This window comes from Melopsittacus undulatus, chromosome 9 (assembly GCF_012275295.1).
Source record: "Melopsittacus undulatus isolate bMelUnd1 chromosome 9, bMelUnd1.mat.Z, whole genome shotgun sequence".
In the NCBI taxonomy this organism is placed as follows: domain Eukaryota; kingdom Metazoa; phylum Chordata; class Aves; order Psittaciformes; family Psittaculidae; genus Melopsittacus; species Melopsittacus undulatus.
This window is the reverse complement of record NC_047535.1, coordinates 40386853-40405939: the sequence shown is the minus strand read 5'-3', so window position 1 is coordinate 40405939 and position 19087 is coordinate 40386853. Positions and strand designations below refer to the sequence as shown.

At 48.0% G+C, this 19087-nt stretch overlaps 1 protein-coding gene across 4 annotated transcripts in view; it reads left to right on the top strand.

The window, feature by feature from the left end:
* The first annotated feature begins 1443 nt into the window (after positions 1 to 1443).
* CHST13 (carbohydrate sulfotransferase 13) overlaps positions 1444 to 19087 on the top strand; it is a 36522-nt gene continuing 18878 nt past the window's right edge. The window contains exon 1 of one of the 4 annotated variants that reach the window (XM_031042951.2): positions 1444 to 1502. Coding sequence is in view for 2 of the 4 variants with exons in the window: in XM_034065901.1 (XP_033921792.1) it covers positions 14535 to 14628 (94 nt within the window). In the remaining 2 variants the exon portion in view is untranslated. Of the gene's footprint in view, positions 1503 to 12674; positions 12886 to 14187; positions 14629 to 19087 lie in introns of those variants that run through there. The other 3 variants (XM_034065902.1, XM_034065901.1, XM_034065900.1) reach the window with 3 other exon arrangements.

Below are 19087 nucleotides of genomic sequence, written 5' to 3'. Positions count from 1 at the left end.
TTCTGTATCAGGGCTTTCAGATCTCTTCCTTCCTCTGAATGAGATGAAGAGGGGGTGTGAGAGGGGGAGCCTACATTGCCCATGAGGTTCAAGGGTGAGTTTAGACAAGACTACAGGCACACGCAGGGGGTGCTTTGGGGGTGGTTTGTGGTGGTGCCTCTGTGGATGCGAGCAGATTTGGCAGCTTAGCGTGGCATCTCCTGCTGCTTTGGGCTGGCTGGGGGGGACTGGAGAGCACACGCTGCTCTTGGCTGCTCTTTAAAGAGCAGCAAAACCTCTCTGCAGATAAAGGTTGTCTTTGTGCTAGAAATGGCATTATTCCCACTGTTGTTCCGCAGCGTCCTGAATAGGTTTGGATGGAAATGCCCTGATTTAACAGCCTGAGCTTGCTCCACACTGGACTTGGCCTCCTGCTGCAGTGGGCACCCTTGGGAAGTGCAGGTTTGGGGATTAGAGTGTTCCTAGCATGGGGAGAAAGCTCAGTGCATCCCTGTGAATGGCCCCTAGGGAGAATGCCTCATTTTCATAGAATCATGGAATGGTTTAGGTTGGAATGGACCTTAAAGCTCATCCAGTTCCAACCCCTGCCACAGGCAGGGACACCTCACAATAGACCATGTTCTCTGCAGCTTTCCATTTCTAATGCCCACATGCCCAGGCCAGGCTGTGTGCTACAACACAGAACAGCATCACTGTGAGAGCTTCTCTGGATTGAATTGTGGGTGCACATGAGGGAGAACCTGCCGAAAGGGTAAAACCCCAGGCTACGAACCTGTGCTCGTGTTCTGCTGCACTGATAAGATAGGGTTTCCTGAGGCAAGCTGAAGCAAAGGGACAGGTTTGCCCTTTACTCTGGAAGTGAACTTCAAGTGAACTTACACTCGGAGATGTGCAAGTAAAAGAACCTGAAGAGAACAAAGACCCTTGGATTAGTAGCTGGAAGTGTCTTGCAGGAGATAACTTGGCAGGAGCCTAGCTGATTTCACATTAACACCCAGAAGGAGTAAAAGGCTGTGAGTTAACCATGAGAGATCATTAACTTCCCTCTCCTTTCAACCTAGGGGCAATTATCTTCCTCTCATCCCTCTGTTTTATGCCCCCTTTGAACATCCTCAAATGCCCTCATCTTTCCAATGCAGTGAAACCTTTTAATCCTGCCTGCCTATGCAACACTTCATAGACAGCGTGGCACTTCATAGGGAACCAAATGAACCCTTCTGTGTGCTCCTGAGCTGTGCGAGACCCCCAGTAAATACAACAGATCTGCAAATAGAGAGAATTTAGCAGCAGGATGAATGCTTTCCTTCCCCTTAGAGATGTGTTACCCTCCATGCCCCTGTGCATGCTCAGCCGCATGCCTGACTTCTCTGCGACTCTCTTTCCTTTTCAGAGCAGAAGCTGCTGTCCTGAGGACATCCTGGAATGGCAACGAAGGCCACATCCCATTGATCCATGCCCTGTGCTGCAGGAGGACTCCTCACCCTCACTGAGATATTTTGCAGGTCAGCAAACAGCCAGAACTGCTCTCCAGGTCTGTGATGTTCACATGGGATGGGTGTTCGGTACAAGCCAAGAGCAGGCTGCTTTTGGTGAGTGTGCAAGCCCATGGGTTTCACTTTGGGGGGTCCTTTGTCCCAGCATTGACACTGTGTGTTTGAAACCCTTTGTACTGGCATGTTAACACTGTTGCCCTAATGGGATGCAGGGCAGGCAGGAGTCCCCTGCCAACACCAGCACCCTCACAAAGGTGCTCTCTGCTCATCCTCAGGCACTGATCTCCAGCACTGAGCACTGGCTGTACCCTCCAGAGCAGGTAGGAAAGAGAGACTGGTTTGTAATAAACCTGGATGGCCCACAGCGAATGGGATTAGGAAGGAGCACAGATTAACATTTTGGAGTAAACCAAGAGGAATCAGGTTACCTTAATCCTCTATTTTGCTCTGTCAGGGACTCATTCTTCCATCAAAGCCAAGTCACTTCGCCCTGACGCAAGGATTAGGGAGAACATGCCTCCAGGAGAAAAGTCTGCCTCTTGCTTTTCCTGTGATGGCTCTGCTCACTGCCTGCTTTGTCCACGTTTGGTTGTCGTGGAGTTTTTCCTGTCTGGAAGAGGATAGTGTGGATTGGAAATGTCACAAGAGCCAAATGTGCAGCAGAGGCTTTAAAGCGGTAGTGAATGTGTCATTGGTTAAAGAGTTAAATGGAAAGGAACCTGTGGCTGCTAGTAGGGCACAGAGCTCCATGTTCTCACCTCATCAGCACACAGAAGCGTTTATGGGGCTCCTACAAAGCTTTCAAGATCCACTGTATGCTTAGCTGTGTTCTTTTTTTGCTATAAGCAGCCATAAATGAGTCGTGTTCCCCATGGCATTAACTTGTCCAGCAACACAGCCTCTTCTAAATCAAGTACTTTTATAATGGCATCACTAAAACCCTTGTGAGATTGCCATGAAGCATTGGGTACCCAGTTCCCCAAGCAGAAGTGTGGGGGGAAGCTGCTGACACCCCTGGGCCAGTGGGGTTTCCTCCTGCCTGTGCTGGCTGTGGAAGTTCTGCTGGATGTGTGAGCAGGGCTCTGCATCCACAGCCGCTTCCCTTTTGGTTTTACACAGGACTTGCTCCATGTGGTAACCTGGGACCAGTGGCTTTGGAAGGCTGCTGTTGCTTTGATGAGATACTTGGCAAGACTCCCTTTCCCCCATCTTTTGATGTGCTTGAATGCAAGTCTGATCCCAAAGGGCATTGCCCTGCAAACATCCATCCCAGTGAGTCTTCACTGCTCTTCCTGTTTGAAGTTACTTATTACAATTCACTTGTCTTGCTCAGGCAATAGCTACAAACCACTCTAGAATCTGGTTGAGAGATTAAATTCAACCCCCAGGATGCTATCATTGTACTAATCTCTTTACACAATTGTCAATCCAGTGCACCCACTGGGTGCTCCTTCTGTGCACCACTGTTTTCCATCATCTCCTTCCCAAATCTCAGTCCCCTACACAGCTCTGCCTGCATCTTTATACAAACTATACCAGCGCCTTCATCTTCAAGTTTCTAACACACAGAAAACACAGGACCTCTCTACCCACCCAGCCATGTCCCCTGATGTTTCCACTCCTGGCCTCTGTTGAAATGGGTAATAAAACTGCTGCTCGTTTCATCTTTATCAGGCTCTTCAGGAAGGCTTGTAAAGTGATGCTGCCTATGTGCAGGAGCCTCAGAATTCATGGGCTCAGTTCACTGCATGGATTAGAAACAACCTGGAAGGCTGGGCTTTTTGACTGTGAAGCTTTAATTCAACAGCCAGTGTAAGAGAAGGTGAAATGATGCCTCCCAACTCCAAGGAAAGAGCTGCTTTCCCTGACTTCCTTCCAGTGCTTTCAGTGTTGGTGATAACAGTGTCAGCCTTCACTTCTGTCTTTGCCATCACCACACCAGATTGCATGCATCTGGTACGTGATGCAGGTACACCACCTATTGTTACAAGAGACCAGCACTTCCAGCAGCAATAATTCATTTCAGATGCTTATTGCTTTGCCAAATTGCAGCTCTTTGGGTTGAAACTTCCCAACCAGAGAATGTCTGCTTTGTGCTGATTAATTAGCTTTAAATACCAGCAAAGGTGTTTCTTTGACCAAGATTAAGGTGATGTTTTGTTGAACTTGCTGCTTACTGGGCTATGCTGGAGGTATTTCTTCCTTTTGTAGAAGAAATTCTAACACCCAGATGTGTTGGGCATGAAGCTTATCATGTCTTGGATGTGTTTTCTGCTGTCAGACAGCACCGTCCTGAGAGCCTGTAGGAAACAAATGGTAAATCACAGCCCATTTCATTGCCTCCTGTTGCAGTCTGTCTCCTGGATGACCTGCTCTCCCTGCTCCTGTCCTCTCCTGCCATCCAGGACAAGCAGCTCACTGCTGTTTCTTCTCTCCCTCTCTTCACCAAATCTGAGGTCTCATCTCTCCTTCCTCTCTGTGTGGCAAGGCTGAATCCTTGTAAACCCATCCTTGGACCCTGAACTGGGAGGCAGTGATAGGAGAGCATCTCTCATGGTCAGAGGTACCTTTTTGCCCTCCCTAAAGTCAGCAAATGGGCTGATCTCAGTTGGTTGTATGAGACTGGGCAATCACACTTTGAACATTTCCCTGTTGTTACAACCCCTCTGGACTCAGCCACCAAAACTGGGAGATGGACGTTGCCTATTCCACTTTCTCTGTATAGTCCCTCGATGCCAGGTTCATTTTGCCTCAGAGCCCCAATCTAGCCCATGCCCAGGTATGTGTGTGGGTCTGGGAATGGGGACAGTTCAGACGCTGCTTTGGTACCAAGTCCTGTGCTGTCAAAAATAGCATCTTCCTCCTGCATCTGGAGAGGGCTTGGACATTGACCTTCTGGGAAATGCTCATGCTCAGGGGGTTTCTTCAGATTGATCACTGATTTCACAGCCGATATCCCTGAGGGCAGGGGGTTGAAAGGGCTTTTTGGACAAGGAGAAAAGCAGATTTCTGAACCTAGTTAAGGAAAGAGCCTTATTTTGCACTTATCCCCTATTTTGCACTTCTTCTCCCCCCTATTTTGTGCTTTATATGATTTAAATTTGGCAGGAAAGGCTCAGTAGAGGAGAACAGAGTTATTCACATCTGCCACGGAAACTGGAGGGGGCTTTCTGCGGGCAGCCCAAGAAGTCAGGTGCATTTGCTTTCACTGCTGTTGGATCCTTCTCCAAAGCACTGTTTTGAAAGCATTTGGTTCCCCAGCAGGATTTCCCGCTCTGGTTTCCATGAGATTAATTGTCTCACAAGCTGGAGTGGATGGAAAGTTCTGTTGGCTGAATCCATGCAGGAATAACATTACTTCTGTGTGCAGGAAAAGCTGATACTTTGAGCACTGCCATGTGTGTCTGTTCAGTGGAATATTTCCCTTGGCTGTTCCATATTCCTACTTTATTCAGGCATTATTTAACACATTAAGGAAGCACATGAAGGGCTTCAGATTGCTGTTGATTGATACCTTTTCCTTTATAGTCTTATAGTAATTTTTAAATTTTAAAACTTGTATATTATATAAGTAATATTACATATTTGTATATAAAATATAAATATATTATATATATTACACAGTACTATATTATGTATTCTATATAATTTACATATTATATATTATATATATATTATTACATTATATATTTTACTATTAAGTAATATTATATATAATATATAAAACCATAGAATCCTAGAACAGATCGGGTTGGAAAGGACCTTAAGATCATCCAGTTCCAACCCCCCTGCCATGGGCAGGGACACCTCACACTAAACCATGGCACCTGAGGCTTCATCCAACCTGGCCTTGAACACCACCAGGGATGGAGCATTCACAGCTCCCCTGGGCAACCCATTCCAGTGCCTCAGCACCCTTATCATAGATCTATGATTCTATGGTTCTATATATTACTTATAATTACTTATAATGTTATAATATAGTATAATATCTAGATCTTATATATATTATATATCTTATATATGAGATATATAATATTATATGTAAAATGTAATATTGCATACAATTACTTATAATATTACTTATAATAGTTTTTCAAGTCTCAGAGTCTCATACACAATATCCACATGCACTTGGATTCAGGATTAGGTTTCTCTCTACTGTGCACTTGTCCTGACTGATTGCAGAACACGCTTCAGTGCCTTCAGCTGGGAAGGTTGCATTATCTTGGCTTCTGCACAATCCAATGGAGACTTCACTGGAAAATGTTAACTACTAAAGCATATCTCTTCTTCAGCTAAAGCTGCAGCAGCCACACAGCTCTGAATTCCTGTGGAGTCAAACAGTGGCTCACGAGATCCATGGACTCATGCCCACTTTGTCAAGCTTTGGAAATCCTGAGGTCCTGGCAAGCCAGCATCAGCCCTGACTGCATGCTTGGCTGGTTTAGCATCACGAATCTCTGTTGGGCTCTGCAGGAATAGTTTGGCTGGCTACAAACCACCTACCGGAGCAAATACAGCTAAAAGAGCAGAACAGGAGAGGACAGTTGTCATGGTTTAACCCGGCACCACACAGCCACTTTCTAACCTCTCCCCTGCCCTGAGATGGGGGGAGACCTGGGGGGGGTGAAAGGCACGTAAAGCCATATATACTGCATTGCAATGTGGATGAGAATTAGCTGTCAGGATAACACATCTATTACATTTTTTCCCCAATTCCTAATCTTTTCCTTACATGGAGCCAGGGTCTATATTGTGGGCCAGCCCTGTTTCTAGATAATGTATAATCATGGTTCCCTCTCCCTGATTATCTTACTGTTTGGTTACAGCTGCTTTGCTGAAGCATGAAGTTTTTCCACACGGTCATGAGCTTGATGCTTTCATCCCAGAGGATGCAGCCACTGGATCTCACCAGGAGCCTCATCCTATACACACCATGCAAACTTAGACGAGGACCATATCCAAACTCTTCCCTGTGAGGGTGCTGAGGCGCTGGCACAGGGTGCCCAGAGAAGCTGTGGCTGCCCCATCCCTGGCAGTGGACACAGGGGCTTGGAGCAGCTGCTCCAGTGGAAGGGGTTAGAGCTGGATGAGCTTTAAGGCCCCTTCCAACCCAAACCATTCCATGATGCTATGTTGCTGTACTGCACTGATTTATGTTCCCATCAGAGCATGTCCCTTCTTTGCCACCCCTGCAATTTAAGCATCACTCTTCCATTTCCTCATCAGTTACTCAGTATTCCTTGTCTTGCTTTGCTAAACCCATGAGTCTGGGGGTGACTTCACTCCCCCATTCTCATGTCTGGGAGGACTGAAGGACTTGGGCACTGCAGCACTGAATGGTTGGGCAAGGGCATTTCAGGGCACCAGCCGTAGAGAGCCTGACTGAAGCACTTTGTTCAAGCTCCTCCGCTCCAATAGCTCCAGGATGCCAAATGGAAGCAAAACAGAGCAAGCCTCAGTGCAGCTCCCATTGCTTCGGGTTTTAAACACTACAACATACGTCTGAGTTATCTTGTACCGGGTCCAGCTGGTGCTTTCTGAACATGCCCCCACTGAAAGAGATAGTCATGTTTTGTTTAAATCCATTTCTGAGGTTTGAAAACCCATTTAAGGCTGCCCAGTTCACTGAACTGAACCTCTGCACAGTAGCGTATTCACTTTCTGCCATTGCTGCTTTAACCACAGAAATAACAGCCAAAGAGAAAAAACAAACCTACTATTTGCTTCCATTTCTTTTCCTAATATTCCATTCAATGACACTGGCTGCACTGTTAGTTAGAAAGAAGGCTTTGGGAAGGTGTATGACCATGCTTTCTTCCTCAGCTGAGAGAGGCATTTGAGTTCCCTCTGGCCCTGCTGAAATCATGGCATTGCTGAGAACATCTGTAGAAAAGAATTGCCTTTTTCTCTCCCTCCTTTACTGACAGCAAACTTCAGGGAAGGTCACACTCATGGGTGTTTCTGTGGGTTATTTTAGCTACACTGGAAAGCGTAGAGCCCATCTCCTTGCAACCAGCAACTGCTTAGAACATACAGGATTGAGGTGCTGTCAATGTATAGATGTGCTAGCAGTCAGACTGGTCTTTACCATTTGCAGCAGTGCTAACATTGTGAGCCAAGTGCTCCCGAGAGGAAGTTCAGCCATGCCCCAGCGCAGAGCATCACTAACCCAGGTTAAATGGGGTTCACCTTACAGGCCATGCTGGTACCTCCTCAAGAGTCACCCATGGCAGGGCAACAGGCATGTTCTCACCAGGCTGCAACTGAAAGCATTTGGAAACTGAGAGTGGGACCCAAAGACTGATGTTTCTGATGCAGAAACTCATGAATCATCATCCCATGCTTAACATCTGCCAGAAGAGGTTAAGCAGAAGCAAACCTTTGATCTAAGCTCTTTAGGCTCCAGTCTCCAGGGCTACTCTCTCCTGAACTAATTGTGGTAGTAATAAAAGCTCCAGACACCATGCCTCCTAGATACCCCTCCTAGATGTTATGGGTTGTCTGAGTCTAACAGTGCCGTAGTTCACTAATGCAGACATAATTCAATTAGGTCACCCAGAGGATTGCAGAAAAGCCTTTATTATTTTTAGTCTCCATAAAAATAGTATCTCAGGCTTCCCAGAACAGGGAAAACACAGTGGCATGGACAACTGCTGCACAAAGAATATTTATATGCCTTTTCAGCCAGCGTTGCCATGAAATCTGAGCTGTTTGGATTGGGTTTGACCAGCCCTGTCATGTCTAGGCACATGCAATTAGCTCTTTCTCTGTGGCAGTACGTGCAGGGTCCAGCCTCACAAATGCTATTTAGATGATGATTATTTTAATCGTCTCCCCTTTAGTAAACAAGAAGCTCTGGGGTTAGACACGAGGGAATGTTTCAGCAGTACTAAAGGGATTTAGGAATCTAAGGACTCCTCTGAATGTGCTCAGTGAGGGAAGGAGTGAAGTCAGATGGTTTTCCTTGCGAACATCACTCTGGACTGTTGTCTTCTTCTCTTCTCCTCTTCCTCCAGGGCCAGGCTGCTTCACTGTAGGCAGTTTCATCAGCATCAGTATTCCTGGATGGTCTGGTCATGCTGTCAGGGTATGGGGTGCTGAGGGGAAAAGCTTCCTGATGCGAGAGGGACAAGAACACACGGGACCTCTGTCCCTGCCTAAACAGCAAGGTTTGAAGGAGAAAGGGAAGTTTCTCAGCATGCTCATTGTGTGATCAAGGAGACTTTTCCAGCACTGCTCTGACCGCTGATGGCAATTTTATGTTGTTATTTACAGTGTGTTTTTCTCCCCTTCCCTTTGTATTTGGAGCCACATCAGACGGATGTGCACGTAATAGCAGCAATGTGACTGCTGCAGGGAAGGGAGCTCTCTCCAGCACACAATGCACTGTCAGCCTGAGAAGCTGCTTCATTTGGCCATGAGCACTTCTGGCCACAGTACAACCCCCACTTCACAGGCAGGGACCAGTTTGCCTTTGCTCAGACCTAGGGAGCTGCAGAATGAACCACCCCAGATCTCAACCTTGTGTTCATTGCTGCTGTGCTAAGAAAGGGGACTTTGAAGTCGAGGTATTTAAATGAAGGTCTCTCTCATGCTATACCTTGGCTGCTTGGATATAGAGGATCACAAGACCACATCATCTGGTCCTGGGGGTTCTTAGCATGAACAAGTCATTGTAAATAGCCTGAATTCCAGGGAAAAAAGGACTTTCCACAAACATTTCTGAGCAGTCTTTGCTGCTTGCTCTGCTCCTCAGGTACCAGCTTGTCTGTGCTATTGAGTCACACGCTCCTGAGCAAATAAAGCCCGGCTTAGAATAATCTGGTTTCTACCTTTTGTAACTATATCAAAGCATGCTGTTAAATTGCTTTCTATCTATAATGTATGTATAGACTTCCTGGATGTGGTCTCTCAGCTGGGATGAAAATGAATACAGCCTCTGACTGTATTTGGCTGCTTGTAGCAGCCAAAGCTCTGGCCTTTTCATTACAGGCTTCAAACTAACAATTCTGGGCTTGCAAATACATCAGCAAAGGCGCCGTGTTTGCATGGGCAAACACTGCCTCCCCCTTAGTTATCACCAGCTTCAGCCAAGTGGATTAAAGAGCAGAGGGTTCCAATTGCCCTGAAACAGGGAGAGAACTCCTGATGGCCTCCTAGACCTGGTTGCTCCAACCTGGCCTTGAACACTGCTAGGGATGGGGCAGCCACAATGGGAGGGAGAAATTCCCACCTCCAGAGGGGAACTTGAAGCAAGTGTTTTTCTTGCAAGACCTATTTGTGCTTGAAGTGCTCAGACTCCTCTTGCCAGGCACCATAACCTGTGTGAAGTGCACTGAGTGCACAAGTCCCTACTCTGTGCAAAGCCTTGCTCACAGGAGATCTGTGTGACACAGTAGAAAAATGACCTCTCCATCTTCTCCCTCTGAATTGTGTTTCCTTGCAGTGCAAGCAGAAGTTATGCATTGAGTCATTGGCTGTGCACTGACACAAGATGGGCAGTATCATAGCAGTAGCTTGCTCCAGGACTTTACAGGCTTCCTTGAGCAAAAAGGCAATCAGCTGGCTCCCATCTCAGCCACGTTACAGCATCACCTTCTCTCTGTATAACCCTGCCCACAGCTGTACAGGGTGGGCAGATAGAGATGACCAGTTGCAACCAGTGCTTTGGGCAGCAAGGAGAAAGGCTGCGGGTTTCTGCTGTGCATATGCAAGAAACAACACAGCATGAAGCAAACAGGGACCACAGGACTGAGTCTTGTGTTCCCAGTGGGAGGCTCCACAGGTTTCCTGCTCTTGCTGTCAGAGGGAACTGCAGTTCCCAACGCAGCGCTAAGATCAAGATCAATTGGCTTCCCAGTGTGTATCTGTAAATCACATCCCTTCCTCATGTGAGCCCCTAAATCAGACACCAGCAGCGAACAAGCTCCCAGGTGGTAGCTGTATATAAACTAATGGAACATAAATGCCTGATACAAAAGGCAGACACGGTCCCTAGCTGCCACCACTGAATAAAGCGCTTGATGGGAGTTTCCATCATGCCAACAGCATTCCAGTAGATGCAAGTCTTGCAGTCGGAGGGTAGCCCACGGAGCCTGTAATTTGGTTTGCTCCCAGCACCACTGATGCTTTTAAAAGGAAACAGCTGCTGCTTTTCCTTTCTTTTCCAACTGTGGCAGCAAGGAAGTTAAAGGACCAAGCTCTTGAAATCTGTTCTGACAGAGGCGAGCGTTTCACAACAAGGAGCAAGAGCCCAGTTTTTGGTTTCTGGGTATCATGGGCATTTCCCAGGAGATCAGGAGACAATTGCAAAAGGATCTTTTGAGAAGTGATTAGAGTTTGTTATGGGACAGAATGGTCAGCAAGCTATGGAATTCGCTGGGTTACAGTATTAACTACTCAGGACCAGATGCTATTCATGCTCTCCTAACCCATAGTACTTTCTTACTGACAAGCTTTGTGAGCCTGCTTAACTTCAGGCAACACATGCTGTCATACCCACCAGATCAGTGGGATTCCCAAGCGTGTGGAGTGGCTTCGGGATCAGCTGCTTATTCCCTACCCTGTCCCCCTGATACCAAGGAGATTTCTCAAGCCATCAGTGCTCCTTTTTATGAACAAGTACCAAAATGCAGCCATAGATTTAAAAGATCCATCAAGTGTCTTCTTTTGAGTACTCTTAATTTTCCAGAGGTATTTAAAGTAAATTCTAACCCTTTGTCCAACGTGTTTCTCTTATATACTGAGCCTGCAAGTGGTTACTCCAGCACTTAATGGTGAAAAGTCCACTCCAGCGTGATTCTCTTCTGCTTTCAACTATGGCTGTTGTCTACCAGTGCAAAGTGGGCATAAACGCTAGTGTTTTGGTGAAATAATGTTTGAAAACTCACATTCTGCCGGTTTAAAGGACTACAGGAGAGAGTGGAAAATCAATGCACTGCTTGAGAGAGCAAGGAATCTGGCTTGGTGCTCTGAGCAGACCTGACCTTTCCTAGTTAAGCCAAAAATAGGACAGAACGAGGCACTCTGCTCTAGTGGAAGGTGTCCCTGCCCATGGCAGGGGGTTGGAACTGGTTGAGCTTTAAGGTCCCTTCCAACCCAAACCATTCCGTGATCTCTGTGCATATGTTTCCAACTGCTGGTGCCTGAATAAAGCCTGTGCTCCATCACTGTAACTGCCTATATGTCTGCTGGAGCCGTTGCTAGCTGGGTGACACTGGGGGCTTTGGCAGCAAAGGCATCATGCACTGGTACCTGGCCACCTGCAGATGGAGGTCTCACCAGTGTGAGTCCAGAGAAAACCCAATTCCTGTGGCATTCAGGCTCTAGAATTAAATCACTGGGTGCAAAATCAGGATATCCCCTCTAAAGGCTCCTTTCCATAGTAGCTGGAAAACCGGGACTTGTAGGGGAGTACAAAAGATTCCCATTTCCAGCTGAAACTACCTGCTGTTTAATTACCATTCAACGTGGTCATCAGACCAAAGCCTGGGGTTAATCTCACTCAGTGGCACCAAGGTCCTGGGAAACTGAAGGCATTTGGGAGAAACCTGCTGAGAAGACAGTAAGGAGCACCACTAATGAGCAGGGAGGGAATCAGGCGCGCACTGCATCAAAGGCACAGCATCTTTCCGCAGGCAAAAAGCACTCCCTCTTCAGCTACAAGTCAGATGCAGTTCCAGCCTTTGGTAGTAACAATTTTCCTCCCTGCTGTGTCATTAATATCTTTTGACCATTACTTTTGGTTATTAGTATTGCCTTTACAGTCATAAATAGCTCCAGCCACAGCCTGAACCCCAGGGTTCAGGCACAGTGCAGAGAGGGAGCAGGATGGCCTTTCCAGTGGTGCCTGGGGAGGGAGAGAGTGGTTTCTCCAATGCATGCTGAATCTGATGATTCCCTTGGAAATAGGCTTGGGATAACAGTTTGGGAGTCTGAAAGCTTAAGTTTAAACCTGTGTTCATCTATGCTATCTTCTCTGTGAGCACCAGCCACTGTTGTCTGCTTTAGGGGCTGGGCTTGCTCTTTCCTTCCTTTATGGTTGGGCTGCAGGGGAAGAGGGATGGTACAAAACATCAGCATGTGGGACCAGGAGGGCTCTCAGACACACAGAGATAGGCAATAGCAAAGGTCTGACTCTTACCATAATGTACCTCTTCCCCCTTGAGAATGCATTTGTCCTAAAAAAGGTGTATTTGCAGCTGAACCCACACAGGAATCCCATGAAATCTCCATGGTGCGCTGCCCCTTCCACCCCCATGGATCTGAACAGCAATTCACCTTGGATGGCTGGAAGACCAGCCTTGCATATCTGATGTGATCCCAGATGGCCCCAGCCCTGCCCTGTGGGTGTGAAATACAGACAGCAGTCAGCAGGACTCAACAGGTCAGTGTCTGACTTCCAGCTGGGATGTTTTACTGTGTTTTCTTTTAAGGGATGTCCAACTATGGGTGAAGTTTGGTCACTTCCAGTGCTTGTAGTTCTTCAGCTGAACCTAGGGAAGTTGGGCTAAGGGGATGCCCTGGGTTCCCACTGCACGGACTGGATATGCCTTCAGTCTCTGAACCTTGCTCTGCTCCCTTGAGAGGTTAAAGGACAGCAGCACCAGATGTCCCTTTTGCTGTAATGGACACAAAGAGAACAGCTCTGGTCTCTTCTAATGCTGACAAAACCCTTGTCCCTGGGGTCTTTTATCCCATCTTTGCACGTAAGGCAGATCCCAGCTCTTGGCACACTTGCCAAGGGAGGCAGAATCGCTGCATTACTTGCAATAGAGAGCAACCTGCATGTGCAGAGCCATTCCCAGCCAGCAGCACGGCCTGTGGCAGAGGTTACAGTCCCTCCCTGTGGATATCAGACAGTTGCAGGGCTCAGGAGCTGAGGTTATCTTTTAACTGGTTACCGCAGACACTGGTGTGCCCTTGCAAGGAGCTGTTTCGGGGTCTCACTGGTGTTCTCATTTACATTGCCCCTCTCTAGGCCATCCAACAAGGACAACTTTTCCTCTGGTCTAGTGGCAAGCGTCCCTGCCTGTGGATGGGGGTTTGAACTAGGCAAGCTTTAAGGCCCCTTCCAACCCGAACCATTCTATAATGTTAAAGAGCTCTGTATGTTCATGGTCACAGCTCAACTTGGCCTTCAAGACACTGCTCAGGTTCTTATTTTGCTCCAGCTTCCTTCACTGCAATGAATTCCTCTTCCTGGTTTATTCTGCCTTAAACAAGGGCATAACGAAGCCCACCATGGCCACACATCTGGACTTTGTCATTTGTAGAGGCTCCTCTTTGAGTTGTTCTCTCTTTCTAAAACCTAAGTGTTCCAGGGATGAAGAGAGAAGCAGTGATTGACTGGTGTCAGTGGGATCCCAGCTCCCAGCCTGGCTTCCTAATGTGCCAAGCGGCCTTTGAGTACATCTTGAGTGTATTCTACACAGGTGGGTCAACAGCATTGCTGCTATTTCAAAACTGGGGCAACAGAAGGCTCAGAGCTTGTTTTCCCTGCAATTCCAGAGCCTGGAGGTTAGAGGACGTGGTGAGAGCGCTCTGTGCTCCTGCTTCCCAAAAAACATGGGTAGATTGGTAGAAAATTACTCTTCTTATAACTTTATATAATTAACCTTCAATACAACTTTATTGCTTGAGTCAGAATTAGGCAGAAGGGTTCTTGCTTTCGGTTGAAGCCTGCAGTGCCGGGGGCAGCCCGGAACACAAAGAGGAGCTCTATTGCTGTCATTTTAAGCCCACGAAACTTTGCGATGCTTACGAAATGCTGAGAGAAGTCCCCAGGAAGCTCCCGCACCCGTCGGCACATCCGTGACTCTCCCTTCTCCGTCCTCACCCTGCCACGGCCGTTCGGGGGCAAGCGCGGACCCGGCGCCGGGCAGGGCAGCGCCGCCGATCCCGACCCCGATCCCACATGGGGCGCCTCGGGGGCCGAAGTTCCCGTTCCCGCGGCTGATCCGCGGCGCGCTCACTTCCTGCCGCGGCGGGGCGGGGCTGGCGGGCCCTGTCCGCGGGGCGCTGCGCGGCCGCGGGATGCGGCGGAGCCGGGCGCCGCGGATGGCGCTGGCCGCCGGGCTCGGCTCCTTCCTGCTGGGCGTCCTGTACTTCCAGAGCAGCTTCCACCCAGGTGCGTCCGCTCGGAGCGGGGTGCGGGACCGCGGGCAGCGCTGAGCCGGCTCCGGCCGTCACCGCGGGGTCGGGGCGAGGCGGTGCGGTCCAGATGGGAGCCTCGCTGGCGGTGCGGGGCCGGTACCGCCTGCGGAGATTCGTGTTGCATTGTTAAAGCAAACTTCAGTGCGCTGCCCGTGCCGTCCGGTCAGAGCGGGGCACGAATGCTCCCGAGGCTGTGCCGGGGTAAAGTAGGGAAGAGCTGTTCTGTTCCATGAGTGCCCGTTTCACAGCCACGGCCACTGGAATTCCTGGGGAATCCGGTTGATTTGCTCAAGGGACTTCACTGCGTGCTCTTAGGAACGTCTTCCACAGTGGGAAATGATTCTGAGCTACAATATAAACAGTTTTGTTCTGGAGGTTCTTTATTTCCTTGCCTGCTTTTTGCTCTCTGGGGGAAATTGGCTCCTCTTCCCCTAAGAGACGTTACTGGGTAATGCCTGTAGTTTTAACAATGTACTAACGTTTTGTGCTTATAGCAGCCTTTAAAGTTCCACCTTAAAAGTCAGATGGCTGATTTGCCCGAAACGTTAGATTTTATCAGGGGGAACTAAATGAAAAGTGATTTTCCTTTTACAGGGGCTGCTCCATCACTTAAATGTGTTTCCTTCCCTAAAAATAGATATAGTCTTAACTTGTGGGCTGAATAAGATTGAAAAGCAGTTAGGTTTGGGCAAACATTTGCTATTTGTAGGAGAGCATGTGGAGTCTGTCAAATGCATTCAGTAATCCCAGAAGAGCAGGGTCAGCGCTGTATTCTGTAGTATGCGTCTAAACTTTAGTATTGGGACTCTATAAAGTGCAGCACTGAGTCAGCGCTGATCTCCAGGGATCCTAATGGGGAGATGGTTGTGTTTTACCTTAGGTTTGCTTTCCAGTATTTGACTGGAAAACGTGGCTCTTTTCAGGACTCTGCTTTTCAAATAGAGACTTCTTCATGTCTGAGTCAGCAGAACTTTCTGTGCTGAGCTGACTTTAATCCTTTGGGTGATCTCAGCACTGGTTCATGCAGTTGCCATCAGGTCAGAGAAAGCAGGTGATGGTGATGGCATCTCACCAGGGGTTTAGGGGTTGGAACGACCCCTTAAGAAGCACTAGATGAGGCCCTAGGAGGTGCAGCACCCTTCATGACCTGCAGATCTCTTCACCTGGAGCAGTGTGGTTGCTAAAGGTGCTGTAGATGGTCACAAGCCTGGGGTAGGACCCTCAGGTGGTGTTTGTCTGCAGTGGCAGCCCATTTGCGAGGGTGGGGAGCACATTAGAGGTGAATTCCAGTGATGCTCATGCCCTTTAAAACCCAGCTATTTTCTAGCCACAGTTACTTGTCTCTCTGGTTCCAGCCTTCATTTTTGTGCTGTTTCTTTTCCCTTATTCCACTTTACAGTTTTCCCTTTCCTCTCCAGTCCTGTGAAAACCTCACACTAACAGAGGAAAGGTCATTGCTATAAACAGAAAAGGAGCAAGGGAAAAAATGCTGCTTTTCTTTTTACCCCAAAGGAAAGCAAAACTGAGACCAATTACTTGAAGTTTCGAAGCTACAAGTCACAACAATAGGTAAAGAGTTTGCAGGCAAAAAAAAGTCATCTTTAAAGGGATGGTTGCCTGGAGGTTCTTTGGAGTTCTGGTTATCCGGTGTCATTTGCCTTCTGTACAATAATGAAGAAATATGCTAGGACCCTAACCCTAATGCTGTGAGTTTCCCCCTGGAACAGTCAGATCCTTTATCTTTAGCAGGCTTCAGCAGGTTGACTTGGCCACCCACAGTCTGTTACATACAATGTGCTGAATTAATTGCTAACATAGACAGTGAACCAATCAGTGACCAAGGCAAGGAAAATGACATGGGAAGAAAGATGGAATAACCAGAAACCTTTAAGTGTGAGCTCAGGGAGAAGGAAAATGGGAAGAAAACTGCTCCATTTGTATTTCCCACTTGTAGCTCCATTGGGGCAGTCGTGTGCTGGAGTGGTTTACGCTGCCCTCCATGGCTGTGCTGAAATAAGGGTTTCTTGTTCTGTCTTAGGAACACCCACGCTCCAGCGTGTGCTGAAATAGCTAAATGCCACCAAGTTGGTTATTTTGGTGCTGGGTATGCTTGTATTGGAGTCAGTAGCAGAATCCCCCATTGTTCCTCTCCTGTAGGTTGAAGTGGGCTCGGTGGGTTTGCCAACCTCAGGGATAGCATCACATAGAATCATAGACTCAACTAGGTTGGAAAAGGCTTTTAAGATCAAGTCCAACTTGTGGGTTCGTGTGCTTGAGGGTGCAGCCTGTTTTATCCCTGGCTGTTTTATGTTGGCTTTCCTTGCTGCTGGCTGTACCAGGGAGCAGACACAGGCCAGTCCTTGCTCTCCCGCATCCATGGGGTTTCCTGCTCACTTCAGGTTGGTGATAACCTGTCTGTCCTGTTGGCCTTCAGCTCACTCCAGGCTTACAGCCTGTGTAACAGGGCATGCTCTACTTCCTCTTGTTTCCAGCTTTTTCCAGCGCTGAATCACCTTCTCCAGTAAGAAAGAAACCCCCTCCATCTCAACATGCTGCTTTATTTCTGCTCCAGTTCTGTCTGACTGCCCCATCCTTACCTCTCTTTAGCAGCATGTAGCACATATCACAGGCAGGAAACCATGCCTTATCATTTTGGTGTGGTTAGCAGCCTTTTGATGTGCCAAGATGGATGTAGAAGATACCCTTTGCCACCACTCTTTGGGATGGTTTCCTATGGCCCAGCCCAGCATCTCCCAGCACAAGCAGGTCCTGGAGAAGCTCTTGCTTCTGATGATTGCAAACGTGGCCTTTCAGGTTTACTAAGCTATGCATCCATAGTCTGTGGTTGCTCTTGTGAACTCTGGGTCAGCTCCATCCTTGTGCCTAAAGATTTGTCCCTTGGGAGGGACAAATACTTGCAGATGTAGAGTTTATAAGTGATTTGATTGAGGACTCTCAACCTACAAATGTACCTATACCTTGCCTGAACACAGATACTGACATGCAGATGTTAGCAGACCCTTCCAAAGCGGGGATTTTTTTTCCCAGACAGGAAAGAGCCTATTTTAGACTTCAGTTCCTTCCCATTGTTTAAAGGTATTTTGAGGCTGAAATTCAGGCGTTGCCTTGGGACATGAGCATGGTTCACCCAGCCAATGCTTTCTGAGACCAGGTAGTATTTGCAGCTGGCTGATGCATGTCCTCACCCATCCAGATAATGCTGCTTTCACCCTGGTCAGTGTTGCAAGAGGGGCAGGGACGTGGAATCCAGGATGTGCTCTGAGATGGTTTTGGTTTTTCTTCTTTGGTTTGTTTGCTTTTGTAATGGGGCACTTTTGCCCAGCTCAGGTTCCTGGTCATGGCGCTGGGATGCCTGGAATGCAGGAGGAGCCAGTGCTCAAAGGACATGGATGTTTGTCAGCCAAGGCACTGGGTAAAGTGAGGTAGAAAGCTGTGTTTGAAGAAGACATGAAATGCTGTAGCTGTGACTTGCTGTGGTAAAAGAATCTGCCCGTTTCAGTGCTGAGGGCAGGGTAGTAATGAAGCCCATCTGCTCCTGAGAGCCAGGCTTTGGATGAGGAATGCTTTCTCTAGTCCTTCTTGGCTTCATATGGCTTCTGATAATCTCTGATCCGTGGGAGAGAGTTGGGAGGGGGAAGGAGGGCACTTGGCACACCCAGAGTTAACTCTCTGCCTGCAGAAGAGGCTTAATGTTTCGGTGGCTCTTCCAGGTGGATCCAGCCCTCTCATCCCTCCAGCATCCCTCTGGCTGTTTCTCTCTGGCAGCACATTCCACCTGCACTTTCTGCTTTGTCCCCATTCCCCAAACACCTTTTTATCCTGCAAAAGGGACTCCACAAAAACATATTCTGGGAGCATAAGTCCTTTGCCTGTGCAGGTGCAAGAAGGACCTTGTGGTGCTCATCAGCCAGGGAGATGAGTGCTCACACAGCGGCCAGGGCACTCCTGGGTTTATTACATGCTGGAGTTTCTTTCTTGGTCCTTGCATCCTTCAAGCATCCGAATGGAGAGCATGAAACCCTCCATCTTAATCCCAGTACAAATACAGCTGTCCTACCCAGGGCTTCTGTCAGGAGCCAAGAAACTACAAAGGCATTAGGTGCTTAACTCCTCTTACTCCCCCTTGGAGCTGAGTACCCAAAGAAGAGCTTAACTCCCCAAATACCTCTGTGGGGCCAAAGGGGGGATGTTTCACATTAAGGCTTTGAGGAACAGCTGGGCAGAGGCCCAAAACTTTCCTTGTTAAAGGCAGTTAAAGAATGTTAGTGGTCTGAGAGGGAGGGAGCATCGCTGGGATGAGCATCGCCATGCCTAGCTCCAGCTTGCACTGGTGCTGACAACAGGGAAAATGGAGCTAACTTAATATCTGAAGATATTTCCCCCCCCCCCCAGTAAAATCATTCATAGATGGA